Source organism: Tetranychus urticae, chromosome 1 (assembly GCF_039701765.1).
Source record: "Tetranychus urticae isolate SD_2017Ah chromosome 1, NJAU_TeUrti_SD_1.0, whole genome shotgun sequence".
NCBI lineage: Eukaryota > Metazoa > Arthropoda > Arachnida > Trombidiformes > Tetranychidae > Tetranychus > Tetranychus urticae.
Genome location: NC_142958.1, coordinates 28173606 through 28192180, shown reverse-complemented (window position 1 = coordinate 28192180; position 18575 = coordinate 28173606). Strand labels below are relative to the sequence as shown.

The window sequence follows — 18575 nt, the reverse complement described above, 5'->3', positions numbered from 1 at the left end:
AAATCAGAAAAGTCATCTACAATAATATCAACTCCATCAACTTGCTCATCCCCAAGTTCAACAAAAAATTGAAAAGATGGCTCATCTCGACGAGAGCATTTATTAAAACAACTTGAAGCTGTAGCAGCTATGATTGCCAAACTCCATTGATTCAGCCATCTTGTTAGGTTAAACTAATTTAACTTTTTCTATTCATAAAAGTCTTATAAATTTACAATTGTATTTCCCAGGACCCATTGGAATCCTCTGCTCCCTTCTTCTTTCCCTTCCCTTTAGCCCTTGAAGAACACAAAAATCTACTTTATGATGCAATCGACGATAGCTGTTTGTATGTTTTGCTATGATTTTTATTACTTTAATGATTGATTTTAAGGGTATCAAAAAGTACTTTTGTTTTTTACCACTGACTTTTGCTTCAATTTTGAATAAGTTTGACTTAATCGATTGACTCAATAATTTTAAGGACACAAGAGCATCTATATAGGTGTATGTAGACCATTTTCTGACTCAATCGGAGTTAATTAACTATAATTATTTAGCTTAGCAATATCCATAGAAAGGACTTTTTTGAAATTTGAATTGATATCATTTAAGCAGCTTTGTATTTGGCTGTTTTGGGCCTTTACCATTTTAAGATGAGAACTGACAAAATAATATTCTGTTTTGTCTTTGAATAACGACCACTTTAATCATCTTAACGAGTTATGAACGGTTTAAAAACGTGTCAAATCATTAGTCCTTTCAGGAACAAAGAATCAAGTTTCATTGGAAATTAAGCGCATTTAAGTTTCCCTGTTGCATTTATAACAATAAAAATTCGTCCGAGAGAAAATTTTAAAGCATCGACTTTTTTCAAACGAAAACAGAAATTAGTTAATAATAAATGAACCTCTCAAGTCTCCTGGATCCATTTTTACGCTTCATTAAATCCAAATATAATAATAAAGCTTGAGCTTATTCATAGGAGGACGCTTTCTCAATCAATCTTTTGATTTTCTGGTAAACAAGAAGTTGATTGATTAAATGCATCAGTATTTTCACGTTCATCTTTTCAATTATTAAAATGTAGATGACGATATTGTTGATGTCTCTCTCCATCAAAAGTAGCCCTTAACAAAACTACATGAAGGTGAAGAACACTAAAAGGTGTACTTGATGATTTAACTGAAGATAGCTAACGATGCTATTCAAATGTTTCGATAAGATTCGTATTCTTCTTGGTCACCTTCATCTTCCCTTAGCAAAAGATATCGAACGATAAATTAGCAATTAAATTATCACTTTTGGGTTGAATACTTACTCTAATATCACAGTGACTTTATCATTCAGCTTTTCAAGAATATATGAACAATCATCTTCATCAAAAACATTGCCACTCAGATTTAATGTTAGACCAATAAAGTTTTCGAGGAATCGCCAAATACTTTAAATAATGGATCAACAACTCCTTCACCTTCGATCTCATTACTACTGACGACAGTCATTTCAAACTCTCAAGTATGCCAGTATCATTCACGGCAAATATTGTAGTTGGACCGTTAATATCAAAACCAGGTTCATCTAAAAATGACCTAAGCCACATTATTTCCTTCATACATTCAACTAACGCGACATATTCTGCCTCTGAAGTTGATAGATCAACTGTAGATTGCTTCTTTGATAACCATGAAACTAAATTACTATTCACAAATACTACAACTCCACTCGTACTCTTTCTATCGTTAGCATCATCAGCGAAACTTGCATAAGAATAACCAATAAGACTCACATTTTCCCTCTTTTTAAAGAGTAAGCCATAATTTTGGGTACCTTTTAGGTATTTATATATGCGTTTTACTGCTTTCCAATGAGTGTGCGATGGATAAGCCAAAAATTGACTTACTGCTCCCACTGAAACAGATACATCTGGACGAGTACATGTTGATAAATAGATCAAAGCGCCAATAGCAAAATTGTAAGGTACATTTTTCATCTTCTCATCAACAATAGATGATTTTACCAGTTTGTGACTTTGATCAGACGGAGTCGATATCGGATTACAATCATTCAAATTGTATCTTTCAATGATGTTCTCAATGTATTTCGTTTGATGCATAAATATAGATCTATTTTTCAGATCAAATTCCAAGTCGATTCCAAGGAATGAACTTAACAAGCCCATGTCTTTCATTTCAAAACGTGTTTTCAGTTGATTTTACTGATGTTGATATTTTCAACGATACTTGATGCAATCAATAGATCATCAACATAAATCAACACATAAATCTTCTTCAATTCTGTACCAAGAGAATAAAAACACACATAATAATTCATAACGAATCACTTCTATCGCAGTGTAGAATGACACTTGGTCTGGGAGAGTATCGCGACCGAAGACTTGATTAATCGATTCATTGTCATAAGATCGGACTATATCGTAAAAAGTCGATTGTAACTGTTCGTGAGACAATGGAAGTTCATTTGAAATGATGGGTAATGTAAGCAACAAAAAAGACTTAAGACTTAAAAGTCATTTTAAGTTAGACGAGATGAAGATGAGAATGAGAAATGACAAAACGACTCTTGCATTGACTTTAAATACCGAGCACTTTAATCTTGGAGAGTCATAAAAGGTTTAAAAAATTCATATTATTAATCCTTTCAGGAATAAATTTTTATTGGGAATTAAAGCCGTTTAAGTTCGGGCACGCTAATTCGATTTTTCAGTCAGACAGTGTCATGTTAGGTCAGGTTTAGCTTGGGTTATGTTAGCTGCAGGTTATTGCGACTATCTGTTTTATCACTATATGTTTTGCGAAAATTTTACAGTCCATTCAACGTTAATTGTATGGAAGACACTGTAATTCACATGCAACTTTTTGTATCCATAACTTTTTCTGCTGCGCATGCGCAACTTTCAGTCATGATATTTGAATTTCTTACACTCTAATTATTACAGACACAAGTTCTGGTGCCTGTCCGCCAATGACACGTTTTTCGGAAGTATATCCGTCAAAACTGTTGGAGAGCGAGAAAGCAAACGAGTGTGAAATGCTAAAAAAGAGTCAAAAATACTGACACTTACTTAACTTGATTCTTGCACTATTATTATTGAGACGCAATATTTTCAAATCTTCGCAAGAATCACTCTCCAAAAAAGGAGCCAAGGCTTCCATACCAATAGGTCCAAACGCATTGTCACTGAGGTCTAGTTCAACCAAACGAGCAGAAGAAGAGAGAATACCTTTCTTCAATGATCTAACTGCTGGTGGTACCTCGGTTTTCAATCGACCGGTAAAAATATCCTTCAATATGGCATGAGTAAGGCTATGCTTAGATGCTAAAGCATCAGAAATAGCTTCCGCAGCTTCAACAACCTGAGTGAGCAAGTTGAAATCGGGAGATTGAAAGATTGAGCGCGTATGAGCACAACCTGATCAAGAAATACAAAAAAAAGAAAAAATGATGCATCTTCTGTTCACTAAATTGTTAACAAATTCATTAAACAAACCTTTACGCACTTTAATGATAAGTTTTTCAAGTGAAAGTAATATTTTAATGAATTGTTCGTGCAATCATTCATCCAGGATGTAGCGAAATCAGAACATTTTGAAAGTCCTAATCTAGTAAAACCTCCTTTAGTAATTTTATAAAAAATAAACACGACTGTTTTTACCGTGTAAAAAGACTTGACTTTCCATCAAAGAGTAAAACAACAAGAGTTATACACAATGTTACTTTTGGAGTTGGTCCTATTAGCACAGATGTGTTAAAAGTAACATTTCTTGCTCATTGGAAACCATTGTCTCCTATTTAGAAAACTGGTTCAGCCCAAGAAGAATGATTGTAATTACTCTTTGCTTTCCATTCATCATATGTGGTTAAAATTATGAAAAGATCTCCTTTTCAATACAAAACTCTTATGTGACCAGTTTTTGCTTTGCCATCTCATTGAGTTGTACAACAATTTCGAGTTGATCAATTAATCCTGTGAAGCAAGTCGGCCAATTACTTGTTACAAGTATTAACTTGTGAATAAACATTTGATTAACTTGTCTCATAATGAAAGTTACAAGTTTGTAATGTTTTCCCTTTGATTCATTCAAAGTAAATGAAAGGTGCTTCCCATATCAAACCTCCGCATTGTTTTAACAATTAAATATCGCAAATGAGTCAAATCTAATCGATGATTTACTAATGACATTTATGTATTGAAAAAAGTAAGAAAAATTTTATATGTAACATTTTAGGGCCATTTAATAACATTTATTAATAATAATCGTTTAGCGGACAATATTCCCATTGAATTAACTGAAATTTAGTTGAACTAATAATTAAGTAAGTATTACGTCCAATAGACGGAATAAAGAAAGAGGAGAATAATTTGGGCCATTTCTCTTTCTCAATTTAAGCACTTAATTTTTGAATGTTACATATAAAGAAATGATCAACAGATATACTAAGACTCTGGTGTTTCGGTTAAAAGGGCAACAATTATTGGCCATAATCATTGTATAAAATATTTCTGGAACATCGGAGCCAGACGATCATTGCACTTGTTTTGAAAATATTTATGGAAGTAAACTCCAAGTTATTTGACCAATAGACAAAATGGAGGTACGTCTCTGGTTGATATTAACTAACTTATTTCACTGCTCATTTCCATTTAGAGAGAAGAGGAAAGAAAAAGAAAGAGACGAATTATGGAGGAAATTATCGGAATTGGAATTAGATGATAAGAGTGGACAATTAGGAGACGGAAGACTTTATCATTATTATATATAATGTATGAAAGAAAAAAAGGGAACATTTGTTTCTCAATCTTTTCAAAATACATTGAAACTAATTTTTTCTTCATTCAATTTATACAGATAAAAAACTAATCTAAAATAACTAATAAATTGTCTTTAGAAAAGAGCCGAGAAGAGAAAAGTCCAAGAAAAAGCCAACTCTGATGTAAATATCAGGTAAATCACGCTTCGTACAGCTTATGCTATTCAATACGATTCCAGCAAGTACCCAATGTTTTCCAACTTTGACCATCAACGGATCGCCAGGATTAGGAGAACATGCAAATGCTTTTCCTTCCGGGTAACCAGCACACAAAAAGGACTCAGTGATTTTTTTGCTGTCTCCAGCTTTTGTGAAACTTCTTTGACAATCATCATATCTAATGATGGGCGGAGTGGTTATTTGCATATCTGCAGGTAATTTTTTCTCTCTTGGACCTTTAAGATAAAGGAATGAATAATTATTAATTAGTATGAAAAAGAATTGAAAAGGAATAAATTGACTTACTTAAAAAGTTTCATCTTGTCCAGGCTCTGTTAAAAAATTGGTTGGATATATCTTCTGTATTGAACTGGTTCTTTCAACAATAGAAGGGCGATAATTTTTTTGTGTGTTTCACGCTAAAATCTGGATAGACGTAACTTTTTTCCACTCCAATTGTTTTGTTATTCCATTGGTCACCTAAAACAACTTGCAAGGGTTCAGAAAAACCTAGTGCTAAACAATAGGAGGTAGTCAATACCCATCGGTTTGCAATCAAAACACCACCGCACGTTTCTTGACAAAAGATTGGATTAACTTCTTTTAAACATAGAATGGCACTTGTCCTGCGGTAGTATTGCGAATACCGAAAACACGAACAAACAATTCATTTTCAATAGCACGAACTCCACAGTTAATAGTCGTCTGTGACCACAGTAAATATTAGATGGTTTAATGTCATGGGACAACTGAAGTCCATTTGAAATGATTGGAAAGGTTACAAGCAAAAAAGATACAAATAAAGTCATTCTGATATTGACGGAAGATAGATCTGAATGGAAACTAACAAAACGAGAAGATTCTTTTTGTCTTTAAATAGAAAATGATTTTAATCTATTTAGCTAAACTTAAACAGTTTAATTTTTATTTTTTATATTTTTAATTTTATCCAGTCTAATTTTTTTCGCTTGTCAATCTATAAATCAACATCTAACTCACTACATCGCTTTCAATTTGGACTTGTTCATGAAATGTTTTTGTTATGTTTACGATTCGTATCACTATTTCAGTCAAGAATAGTGATTGTCTACAATTTTACCTAAAGCATTGATTGATGAAACCTAAACGCGAATGTTGAATTAGAACGGGAGACTCAAACATATTTTGAAAATTACATTTAATGCGCCAAAGACAACAGGTGAACAATTAAATCTTTTCGGAAAACATTTCAACTATTATTTTGTTCGATTGTTCTTTTAATCCAGTCCAAGTGCAATTCAACTCTAACGTAAATATCGAGTGCATGAGGCCTCTTACAGTCCACGTTAATCAATGTGAATCCAGTAATTACCCAATTTTTTCGAACTTTGACCATGAACGGATCGCCACGATCAGGAAAACATTCAACTTTTCGTTTTTTCGAGTAACCAGCACAAAAAAAGGAATCAGTGATATTTTCTCCCATGACTTCTTCGAAAAATTTATCACAATCGTCAGATCTGTCGATAGGCAAACTGGTTATATGCACATTTAAAGGTGTAGGTTTGTTCTCGGTTCGATCTTTAAGAATAAAGTAACAAATTATTATTAATTATTGTTATATTATAGTTAATATATGAAAGTAAGGGAATAAATAACTCACTTAGTTTTTGTCGGCCAGCAACTGTCCCATAACGACCATGAAAAATTTCATTTTCTCCAGGTTCTGGTAAACAAATTGGTTGGATACTCCTACTGAACTGAACTGGTTCTTTCAATAATAAAAGGACGATATTGTTCATAGGTGTTTCACGACCTAAATCCGGATGGGTGTAAATGTCTTCCACTCCAATTGTTTTGTTGTCCCATTCGTCACCTAAAACAACTCGCATGGGTGCCCAAATTGTTTCTATACAATAAGCCTCAGTCAAGACCCATTGATCTGTAATCAAAACACCACTACACATTGTGTAATGCACGTTTGGTACATCATATTCTATTGAAGCGTAGAATGGCACTTGTCCTGGAATAGTATCGCGACCACAGACTTGATCAATCAATTTATTGTCATAAGATGGGAAAGTGGATTGTGACTTTTCATAAGACAACGGGAGTCCACTTGAAATGATGGGTAATGAAATCATCAAAAAAGATACAAATAAAGTCATTTTAAGTTTGACGAGAGATGGATGAAGATGAGACTGACAAAACGACTCTTCTCGTTTTGCCTTTAAATAGCAAGAACTTTAATCTTCTTAATCGTAAAGCTTAAAGCGTCATAAACGGTTTACTTATTAGTTATTTCGTATTCTTCTTGGTCACCTTCATCTTCCCTGAGAAAAAGATGTTGAAAGATAAATTAGCATTTAAATAATCACGTTTGGGTTGAATTACTTACTGAATATCACAGTGATTTATCATTAAGATCATCAAAAGTATATGAACAATTATCTTCAACAAAAACATTGCTATTCAGATTTAATGTTAGATCAGTGAAGTTTTCGAGGAATCATCAGATACGTTAACTAATTGATCAACAACTTGTTCACCTCCGATCTCATTACCACTTACGTCAAGCCATTTCAACCTCTCAAGTATCATTCATGGCTTCCAAAATAAATCAAAATCCTCCTTTTTTCAACAAACAATCTGAGAAGTTGATTTATTCGAGCTTTGGCTTAGTTTGGTTCAATCTACTCAGCTGGACCTAAATAGTTTAAAAACAAGTCCTCACCAATGATTCGTCCCCCTTCAATGATCATTGTGTTATCACTTGCATTTCATTGAATTTTCTTATTGATAGCTTCTCATGAAGCCTCGATTTCTAATAAGTTTATTCCATTTTGACGTAAGTTGTCCAAACTGTTGGAGAGACAGAAAGCAAACAAGTTTTGAATACTATTATGATACATTGAGACGTAATATTTTCACATCTTCCTGAATCAATCTCCAAAAAAGAGCCATTGATTGTATACCAAGGCGGAAGGAAATATAGATAGCTATACATAGTACGTATATAACATATAATATTATGAAAATTATATTCAATGTACCAGAAAAAAAGTGAAAATTAAAATCTTTCAAAATACATTGTGTTTTATTGTTCTTTTAACCAGTCCAACAGTGTACCGATAGAGATCGAGAGCATGAGGCATCTCACAGCTTACGTTACCCAATGTGACTACACAATTTTTTTCTACTTTGCCATCAGCGGATCACCAGGATCAGGAAAACATGCAGTTTTTCGTCCTTTCAGGTAATTAGCACAAAAAAAGGAATCAGTGGTAATTTTCTGGTTGACTTATTATTAAAAGATATCAAAATGTTGCATAAAAAAAGAAATAAATGATTTAGTTTTTCCCAGCTAGCAAGTGTCGCATAGCGACCATAAAAAGTTTCATCTTCTCCAGGCTCTGGTAAAAAAATTGGTTGGATACTCGTACTGAACTGAACTGGTTCTTTCAATAATAAAAGACCAATATCGTTTTCGAGTGTTTGAAGATCAAAATTCGGATGGATGTAACTTCTTTCAACTCCAATTGTTTTGTTGTTTCATTCGTCACCAAAAAACAACTCGTATGTTTCCAAGATAAATGAGTGTACAATGAACCGCAGTCAACAAAAATTCGCAAGCAAACCACCACACGTTTTTTAATGAAATCTGCGAATCTTCATCTCTCGAGACAAACAAAGACTTCAATTTCTTTAAATTATTCAATGCTCGTCTTGAGATTTCACCGCCCCAATTAATAAACAAATTATATTGAGAGGCAATATTTATTGGATCAAAAAAGGGGAAAATGAAAATCGTTTCAAAATACATTTCAACTATTATTTTCTTTATTTAATTTTAGAAATATTAAAGGTATAAACTATAATGACTAGTGAACTGTTCTTTTAATCCAGTCCAAGTAAAATCCTACTCTAAGATAAATCTCGGGTAAAACAGGCGCCTTACAACCTATGAAGGAAATTCCAGCAAGTACCCAATGTTTTTCAACGTTGACCATCAATGGATTGCCAGGTTGATAATTACATACATCTTTGCCATCTTTCGGGTAACCAGCACATATAAACGAATCATTGAAAACTGATTTGTTGAACCCAAATTTCGTGTATAATTCACCACATTCATCAAATTTAATGATCGTCAAACTGGTCATTTGCATATTTGAAGGTAATTTTCTCACTCTTGAACCTTTAAGAATAAAGTAACGAAAAATTATTTTTATTGAAATTAATAAAGTAATTTACTTTAAGTATAAGAATAAATCACGCACCTCTTTCCCAACCAGCAAATGTGCCATGGCGGCCATAAAAAGTTTCATCTTCTCCAGGTTCTGGTAAACAAATTGGTTGAATATTCCTACTAAACTGAACTGGTTCTTTCAATAATAAAAGAGCGATATCGTTTTCGAGAGTTCGAAGATTAAAATCCGGATGAATGTAACTTCTTTCAACTCCAATTGTTTTGTTGTTCCACTCGTCACCTAAAATGACTCGTACGGGTGCAAAAACACTGAATGTACAATGGGCCACTGTCAAGACCCATCGATTTGAAATCAAAAAACCGCCACACTTTTTCAAATGAAATTCTCCACGATCCATTTCTATCGAAGCGTAGAATGGCACTTTTCCTGGGATGGTATCGCGACCACAGACCTGAGCAGTCAATTCATTTTCATAAGATTGGGAAGTCGATTGTAACTTTTCATGAGACAACGAGAGTCCATTTGAGATGATGGGTAAAATAAGCAACAAAAAAGATACAAATAAAGTCATTGCAAGTTTAAGATTAGAGTTTAAGATGAAGATGAGAACTGACAGAGCGAATCCTTTCGTTGTTCTTTAAATAGCAAGCGTTTCAATCTTCTTAACAAGCCATAAACGGTTTAAAAACAAGTATGAATTACAACAAAACTATTGTCCTCTCAGGAATCAAGAATTAAGGTTCTTCTCGAAATTTACCTCCCCAATGACTAAACCATTTATTATTATTACAAGCTGAGCACCATCATGACTGATCGTAAATGCCTTTCACTGAATACAATTCAATCCAAATTCCAGATAAATCAGAGACTCAAATTATTGATTAAAAACTATTGTCGATGAGAAAAACTAAAAAAATTTGTGTTGAGATTTGAATCTTTGTTGGCTGTGCAGGTATAAAACTGATTTACTTATCCTTCGTATGCAAAATCAACCTTAATAGCCAAAAAGTTTTGCCCCTTAAGTAAATATTAAGTGATACAGATTCTGCATTTTTTCATCCAGCCTGTTTGGACGCGCATTTCTCAGTACCTCAATTCCGAAAAAGTTCTGACTATTTTTCGTGGATGAAGTTTAATCAAGTCTTTCAGGCTATATAAAATTTTCTTTAGAATCTTTTAGTTTGGCCACAATCTTTACGCAAATATTTCATGCTTTGACTTTATATATTGTGTAGATGTGTAAATGTAGATTATTACAAGAAACTGTCGCGATCATGACAAGTTTCGTTTAACCCTTATGCTAAATTCAATCCAAATTTAAAAGACTCTGAAGAAAACCATCGTCAATGAAAACTAAAAAATAAAATAGATAACCTGGTTATAAAGCTGAATAAAATGAAATTTAATTTTGAACTTTTAAGTGATTTTATCAAAAACATACAGAGAATCATAAAAAACTTTCAACTACACGCATGGTTTCAATTCTTAGAGCGTATCCGGTCGATGAAATTTTAACCAAGATTCTCGGTTAATCTTGTTTAATCTCACAACCAACATCAATCAACAAAAATTTCTTAAAAAAATCAATTTTTAAAACGGTTTTCATTAAAATGAACAAATTTTAAACCCAAATATCTCAGGGACCACTGCCTTAGCAGATTAAACCCTCGATAGTTTTTCACCACCCACCCTCCCCTATCGATTGACACCTGGTTCATCTAAATTCCTTCTAGGTAATTGGTAAAGATAATTGTTCACATGTTCTTCATATGTAAAATGGTCAAGTCATTCAAGATATAAGAGTAAGTTTTCAATAAAAAAAGGTCATTTCACCTCGCCAATTCCTAAACCATTATTATTGAGACGTATTATTTATTGCACCAAAGAAAAAAGTGAAAATTAAAATATTTTCAAAATACATTTCGAATAATTTTTTCTTTATTTAATTTTAGCAATATTGAAGGTATAAACTATAATAATTAGTAAACTGTCTTTTTAATCCAGTCCAAGTAAAATCCTACTCTAAGATAAATGCGGGGGAGAAACGGCTCCACCCAGTCTATGTTACCCATTGAAATTCCAGCAAGTATCCAATGATTCTCAACGTTGACCATCAACGGACTGCCAGGCCCAGGAAAAAATACAGCTTTTACATCTTTAGGGTAACCAGCACATATAAACGATTCAGTTAAAACTGATTTGTTGAACGCAATTTTTGCGTATAATGCACCACAACCATCAAATTTAATGATCGACAAACTGGTTATTTGCCTATTTGAAGGTAATTTCCTCTCTTCTAGATCTTTAAATAAAAGGAATAAAAATGTCAATTGTTTACCTCAAAGTAAAGGAATAAATGACTCACTTAGTTTTTCCCAGCCAGCATCTGTGCCATTGTGGCCATAAAAAGTTTCATCTTCTCCAGGTTCTGGTAAACAAATTGGTTGAATGTTCCTATTGAATTGAACTGATTCTTTCAATAATAAAAGAGCGATATCATTCATGGATGTTTCAAGACTAAAATTTGGATGGATATAACTTCTTTCAACTCCAATTGTTTTGTTGTTCCATTCGTCACCTAAAACAACTTGTATGGGTCCAAGAACACTGGATGTACAATGAACTGCAGTCAATACCCATCGATTCGCAATCAAAACACCACCACACTTTTTGTAATATAAGGTTGGATGATCTACTTCTATTGAAGCGTAGAATGGCACTTTTCCTGGGATGGTATTGCGACCACAGACCTGATCAGTCAATTCATTTTCATAAGATGGGAAAGTCGATTGTGACTTTTGATGAGACAATGGGAGACAGTTTGAAATGATGGGTAATGTAAGCAACAAAAGAGGTACGAATAAAGTCATTTTAAGTTTGAGATTAGAGTTTAAGATGAAGATGAGAACTGACAAATTGAGTCTTTTCGTTTTGTTTTTAAATAGCAAGCGTTTCAATCTTCTTAACGAGCCATAAACGGTTTAAAAACAAGTATGAATTACAACAAAACTATTATCCTTTCAGGAATCAAGAATTAAGGCTCTTCTCGAAATTTACCTCCCCAATGACTAAACCATTGATTATTTTTATTATCGTTACAATTAACGGATGCTATGATGGCTGATCGCAAGTTTCTTCTAACCGTTTATGCTAAATTCAATGCAATCAATTCAATTTAAAAGACTCAATTTCTTAATGAAGAAAACCATCGTCAATGAAAAACTAAAAGATAGAATAGATAACCTGGTTATACAGCTGAATAAAATGCAATGTAATTTTGAACTTTTAAAGTGATTTTATCAAAAACCTTGAGAGAATCATAAAAATCTTTAACTACTCGATTGGTTTATGTTATAACCCTAATAGATAATCCGGTTCCAAGAATTTTCATCTAACTGTTTACTTTACGTTCAAAGACATAGTTTTACATTAAATCCTGGTCTAACAATCAACCCGAATAACAAAAAGGTTCCCCCTCTCAACGTCATTACATACGGATTCTACATTTTCCCCAGTCTCTGATTTTTAAGAATTTTCAGAGATCTTACTCTCATCTCCTTCTCCTTCCTTCCCTTTAGCCCTTAAAGAACACAAAGAGCTACTTGAAGATGGCACTAATTATAGCTGCCCGAATATTTTGATATGATTGGTGTTACTTTTGATCATCTTTCTCTTATCTGAGAAAAAGATGTTGAAAGATAAGTTAGCAATTAAAATTCAAATGAACTAAAATCACTCTAATATCACAGTGACTTTATCAGCCAACTCGCCGAGAATATATGAACAATTATCTACAAAATAAACAATTCTAATCAGATTGAATGTTAGACCAGGAAAGTTTTTCGAGGAATCACCAAATACATGAACTGAAAGATCAACATATTCTTCTTCCTTAACCATCTTTATTGAGTGGCAATATTTTCAAATCTTCATGAATCACGTTCCGCAATGAACGTTCCATTTTGACATTAATTATAGCTGTCCGAATGTTGCCATAAGATTCGTGTTCTTCTAGGTAACCTTTATCTTCCCTGAGAAATAATCATCCTTTTGATTGAATACTTACTTTAAAGTAAGTAAAGTTTACTGAGGAATCTCCAGATGCGTTACTTTAAACATCAAAAACTTAAACATTCAACGCAAACATATTATAATTATATTTATTGCACCAAAGAAAAAGGATGAAAATTTAAATCGTTTCAAAATATATTTCATTTGTTTCTTTATTTAATTTTAGCAAAATTGAAGATAGTAACTTTTATAACTAGAAAACTGTTCTTTTAATCCAGTCCAAGTAAAATCCTACTCTAAGAAATCCTGTAAGACAAAGGCGGGGTGAAACAGTATTCTGACAAGGTACGTTATTCATTGCAATTCCAGCAAGTACCCAATGTTTTTCAACGTTGACCATCAATGGATTGCCCAATGAAGGAATATATACATCTGCTACATCATTGGTGTAACCAGCACAGATAAACGACTCAGTGATAATTGGTTTGTTGTACCCAAATTTTTCGTGATATTCACCACAATCATCAGATCTAATTATGGTGGTTATTTGCATATTTGAGCCATCAAATTTTCTCCCCCATGGATCTTTAAGAATAAAAGAATAAACAATGTCAATTGTTAGGTATGATGAAAGAAAAAGAATTAATCACTCACGTGGTTCTTTGAAGCCAGTAACCATCCCAATGCGACCATAAAAAGTTTCATCTTGTCCAGGTTCTGGTAAGCAAATTGGTTGAATATTCCTACTGAACTGAACTGGTTCTTTCAATAATAAAAGAGCGATACTGTCATGTGTTGAATTAAAATCCGAATGGACATAAACTTTTTCAACTCCAATTGTTTTGTTGTTCCGTTCGTCACCTAAAACAACTTGTGGAGTTGCAAAGTAATGTTCATAATGGCCCACAGTCAAGACCCATCGATTTGCAATCAAAACACCACTATACACTGTGTAATGGCCGGTTGTATCATCATATTCTATTGAAGCGTAGAATGGCACTTGTCCTGGGGTAGTATCGCGACCACAGATCTGATCAGTCAATTCATGGTCATAAGATTGGGAAGTCGATTGTAACTTTTCATGAGACAATGGAAGTCCATTTGAAATGGTGGGTAAAAGGAGCAACAAAAAAGACACAAATAAAGTCATTTTAAGTTTGACGAGAGATGAATGAAGAAGGGAACGGACTGAACGAATCTTAAATAGCAAGCGTTTCAATCTTCTTAACCAGTCCTAAACGGTTTAAAAACATGTATGAGTTAAAACAAAATTATTATCCTTTCAGGAACCAAGAATTAAAGCTATTCTCGAAATCCACCCCCCTCCAATGAGTCCTAATCAGTCCTAAACAAAAGAATCTCTGGAGGTAACAACCTCAACCGTTGGACCTGGTGTTTTAACCATCTAATGCTGTTATCCTTATGTATTGGTGAATAAAATAACTTTTAATTGTAACCCCATTAAATATAATTGAATATTAATCTTTTGACCAACAATAGCAACAGTTTTGAAGAGTATGAAGATGAAAATGAAAATGAAGGTGACGATATTGATGATGTTTCCCTCCATCAAAACGATAAACAGCAACAACAGATTCAAAGAATTTCCAATTCATCTTCTAGATCAGAAAAGTCATCTACAATAATATCAACTCCATCAACTTGCTCATCCCCAAGTTCAACAAAAAATTCAAAAGATGGCTCATCTCGACGAGAGCATTTATTGAAACAACTTTAGGCTGTAGAATCTATGATTGCCAAACTCCAGTGATTTAGTCATCTTTTTGGATAAACTTAACACTAATTATAGCTGCCATAAGATTCGTGTTCTTCTTGGTCACCTTCAACCTCCCTGAAAAATAGTCATCCCTTTTTGATTGAATACTTACTCTAATATCACAATGACTTAAAAAGTTCTTCAACTCAAATACATTAAAATAATATTTATTGCGCCAAAGAAAAAGGGTAAAAACTTAAGTCATTTCAAAATACATTTAATAAATTGAAGTTAAAAATGTAATAATTAGTAAACTGTTCTTTTAATCCAGTCCAAGTAAAATCCTACTCTAACGAATCTTGTACGACAAATGCGGGGTGATACAGCATCCTGACAAGGTACATTATACATTGAAATTCCAGCGAGTATCCAATTGTTTTCAACGTTGACCATCAATGAATTGCCAAAATGAGGAATAAATACATCTTTTTCATCATTGGAGTAACCAGCACACATAAACGACTCAGTGATTGATTTGTTCCACCCAACTTTTGCGTATGAATCACCACAATCATCGGATCTGATTATCGGCGAAGTGGTTATTTGCATATTTAAAGGTAATTTTCTCTCCCATGGATCTTTAAGAATAAAGGAATAAACAATGTCAATTGTTAAGTATGAATAAAGAAAAATGATGTATCACTCACCTAGTTTTTTGAAGCCAGTAACCTTCCCATAGCGACCATAAAAAGTTTCATCTTGTCCAGGTTCTGGTAAACAAATTGGTTGAATATTCCTACTGAACTGAACTGGTTCTTTCAATAATAAAAGAGCGATATTGTTTTTCTCTTGATTGAAATCAGGATGCATGTAAATTTTTTCAACTGCAATCGTTTTGTTGTTCCATTCGTCACCTAAATCAACTCGTATGGATCCACGAGAACCGAGTTTACAATAGCCCAAAGTCAAGACCCATCGATTTGCAATCAAAACCCCACTACAATATTTGTAATGCCATTTTTGATTTTGCAATTCTATAGAAGCGTAGAATGGCACTTGTCCTGGGGTAGTATCGCGACCACAGACCTGATAAGTCAATTCATTGTCATAATATTGGGCAGTCGATTGTAACTTTTCATGAGACAACGAGAATCCATTTGAAATGATGGGTATTGAAAGCAACAAAAAAGATACAGATAAAGTCATTTTAAGTTTGACGAGAGAAAAATCAAGATGAGAACTGACAAATTGAATCTTCTTGTTCTGTCTTTAGATAGCAAGAGTTTCAATCTTCTTAACGAGCCATAAACGGTTTAAAAACAAGTATGAGTTAGAACAAAACTACATTACAAAACTGTATCATCCTTGACGGAAGATTGTGGCCAAACTAAACGTTTTCTAAAGAACATTTTCACATAGGATGAAAGCCATGATTAAAAAACTATCGCAAAAAATTCGAACTTTCTCGGAGTTCAGGTTACTGAGAAATCAGCGTTCAAACAGGGTAGGGGAAAAAACAGAATCCGTATCTTTTACTATTGACTTTGTGGAAAAACTTTTTGGTTATTCAGGTTGATGTTTTATTGTTGGATTAGAAGGATAAGTAAAACTGTTTTTGAGTAAAGAGTTGCGTGAAAATATGGTACCTTAACTGTACAAAAAGATTTCATTTTGTTCAGCTGTATAACCAGATTTTATTTTATTTTTTATTTTTTCTCCTTGACGATGGTTTTTTTCATCAAGAATTTGAGTCTTTAAATTAAGATTGAATTTATTGTATTCAGTAAGGGTGGCTTTTCCCACCACTTTCTTACCGTTTTTTCACCGTATTGTCCATCAATCAATCTAACCCATCCACCATATTAACCAAATCAACCCAAACAAACATCATCACATGTGAATCATCACCTTTGGCCCTACAACGCAAACAAAGATGCACGTGATGACATTAATTAAAGCTGTCCAAATGTTGCCATGAGATTTCGACTCTTCTTGGTCACCTTCATCTTCCCTGAGAAATAGATGTTGAAAGATAAATCATCCCTTTTGATTGAATACTTACTCTAATATCACAATGACTTAATCAGTCATCTTGTCAAGAACATATGAACATTTATCTGCACCAAAAATATTGTTACTCAGATTCAATGTTTGACCAGTAAAGTTTACTGAGGGATCGCCAGATTCGTTACTTTAAACATCAAAAACTTATACATTCAACTCAAACATATTATAATAATTATATTTATTGGACGGAAAAAAGGGTGAAAACCTAAATCATTCCAAAATATATTTAAACTATTTTTTTCTATATTTAATTTTAGCAAAATTGAAGATAGTAACTGTAATAACTAGAGAGCTGTTCTTTTAATCCAATCCAAGTGAAATCCGACTCTAAGATACATGTGGGGTACAACAGGCTCATGACAATCTACATGTATGTTATTCTTTGAAATTCCAGCAAGTACCCAATGTTTTTTAACCTTGATCATCAATGGATTGCCAGGTTGATAATTACATAAATCTTTTACATCGTTGGAGTAACCAGCACACATAAACGAATTGTTGATAAATGATGTGTTGGAATAAATTTTTGCTAATGATTCAGCACAATCATCAGATCTAATTATCGGCAAAGTGGTTATTTGTATATTTGAAGGTAATTTCTTCTCAAGAGTTGTATCTTTAAGAATAAAGGAATAAAAAATGTCAATTGTTAAGTATGAATAAAGAAAAAGAATAAATCACTCACTTAGTTTTTGTCGGCCAGCAACTGTCCCATAGCGACCATAAAAAGTTTCATCTTGTCCAGGTTCTGGTAAACAAATTGGTTGAATATTCCTACTAAACTGAACTGGTTCTTTCAATAATAAAAGAGCGATATTGTGGTCTTCTGTTTGTTCGAAATTCGGATGGATATAACTTTTTTTAACTCCAATTGTTTTGTTGTTCCATCCGTCACCTAAAACAACTCGCAAGGGTCCAGAATTGAATGGACAATCCGCTTCAGTCAAGACCCATCGATTTGCAATTAAAACACCGCTACAAAATTCGTGATTCACGGCTGATTCTAATTCTATTGAAGCGTAGAATGGCATTTTTCCTGGGATGATATCGCGGCCACATACCTGATCAATCGATTCATCTTCATAAGATTGAGAAGTCGATTGTGACTTTTCATTAGACAACTGGAGTCCATTTGAAATGATGGGTAATGCAAGCAACAAAAAAGATACAAATAAAGTCATTTTAAGTTTGACGAGAGAAAGATCAAGATGAGACTGACATGACGAATCTTCTTGTTCTGTCTTTAAATATCAATCACTTTAATCAGTTTAACCTAAACGGTTTGAAAACACATCTTTTATTAATCCTTTCAGCAATCAAGTATCGAACTCCATCTAACAAGTCTTGTAAGAGAGCTGACAAACCGACTCTTGTTGTATTGTCTTTTAATAGCAAGCACTTTAATATGCTTAACGAATCACAAAGGGTTTAAAAACAAGTCAAATTATAATTCCTTGCAAAAATAAAGAAGCAACTCTGTTAATTAGTTACTCTATTTTTACTGATTTGAACACTTTCATTGAAATTTTTATGTTTTCTTTTGTTTGTATTATTTTGCATACAATTTAGATAAACAAAGGTTGCATTAGTTTGTGGTCAAGTTTTCCAATTGCATCTGT

General features: G+C 33.2%; 6 protein-coding genes across 6 annotated transcripts; all 6 read right to left on the bottom strand.

Moving 5' to 3' along the window:
• Nucleotides 1–1480: 1480 nt before the first annotated feature.
• Nucleotides 1481–2161, bottom strand: LOC149094891 (uncharacterized). The gene has a single exon (XM_089266063.1). The coding sequence runs from the start codon at nucleotides 2159–2161 to the stop codon at nucleotides 1481–1483; it is 681 nt and encodes a 226-aa protein (XP_089122189.1).
• A 6437-nt stretch (nucleotides 2162–8598) lies between these two features.
• Nucleotides 8599–9754, bottom strand: LOC149094890 (trypsin-1-like). Its single transcript, XM_089266783.1, has 2 exons — nucleotides 9231–9754; nucleotides 8599–9148 (listed from the first exon to the last, which is right to left on the bottom strand). The coding sequence occupies exons 1-2, from the start codon at nucleotides 9730–9732 to the stop codon at nucleotides 8832–8834; spliced, it is 819 nt and encodes a 272-aa protein (XP_089122909.1). The 5' UTR covers nucleotides 9733–9754; the 3' UTR covers nucleotides 8599–8831.
• A 1386-nt stretch (nucleotides 9755–11140) lies between these two features.
• On the bottom strand, nucleotides 11141–12311 carry LOC149094889 (chymotrypsinogen B-like). The gene is made up of 2 exons (XM_089266056.1): nucleotides 11527–12311; nucleotides 11141–11463 (listed from the first exon to the last, which is right to left on the bottom strand). The coding sequence occupies exons 1-2, from the start codon at nucleotides 12029–12031 to the stop codon at nucleotides 11141–11143; spliced, it is 828 nt and encodes a 275-aa protein (XP_089122182.1). The 5' UTR covers nucleotides 12032–12311.
• A 1049-nt stretch (nucleotides 12312–13360) lies between these two features.
• Nucleotides 13361–14727, bottom strand: LOC107369810 (brain-specific serine protease 4-like). Its single transcript, XM_015937786.3, has 2 exons — nucleotides 13827–14727; nucleotides 13361–13757 (listed from the first exon to the last, which is right to left on the bottom strand). The coding sequence occupies exons 1-2, from the start codon at nucleotides 14320–14322 to the stop codon at nucleotides 13426–13428; spliced, it is 828 nt and encodes a 275-aa protein (XP_015793272.2). The 5' UTR covers nucleotides 14323–14727; the 3' UTR covers nucleotides 13361–13425.
• A 373-nt stretch (nucleotides 14728–15100) lies between these two features.
• Nucleotides 15101–16868, bottom strand: LOC107369919 (brain-specific serine protease 4). The gene is made up of 2 exons (XM_015937890.3): nucleotides 15597–16868; nucleotides 15101–15527 (listed from the first exon to the last, which is right to left on the bottom strand). The coding sequence occupies exons 1-2, from the start codon at nucleotides 16093–16095 to the stop codon at nucleotides 15196–15198; spliced, it is 831 nt and encodes a 276-aa protein (XP_015793376.2). The 5' UTR covers nucleotides 16096–16868; the 3' UTR covers nucleotides 15101–15195.
• Nucleotides 16869–17169: 301 nt separating this feature from the next.
• Nucleotides 17170–18288, bottom strand: LOC149094888 (serine protease 30-like). Its single transcript, XM_089270166.1, has 2 exons — nucleotides 17642–18288; nucleotides 17170–17572 (listed from the first exon to the last, which is right to left on the bottom strand). Exons 1-2 carry the CDS (start codon nucleotides 18135–18137, stop codon nucleotides 17241–17243), a joined length of 828 nt encoding a protein of 275 aa, XP_089126292.1. The 5' UTR covers nucleotides 18138–18288; the 3' UTR covers nucleotides 17170–17240.
• Nucleotides 18289–18575: the final 287 nt, after the last annotated feature.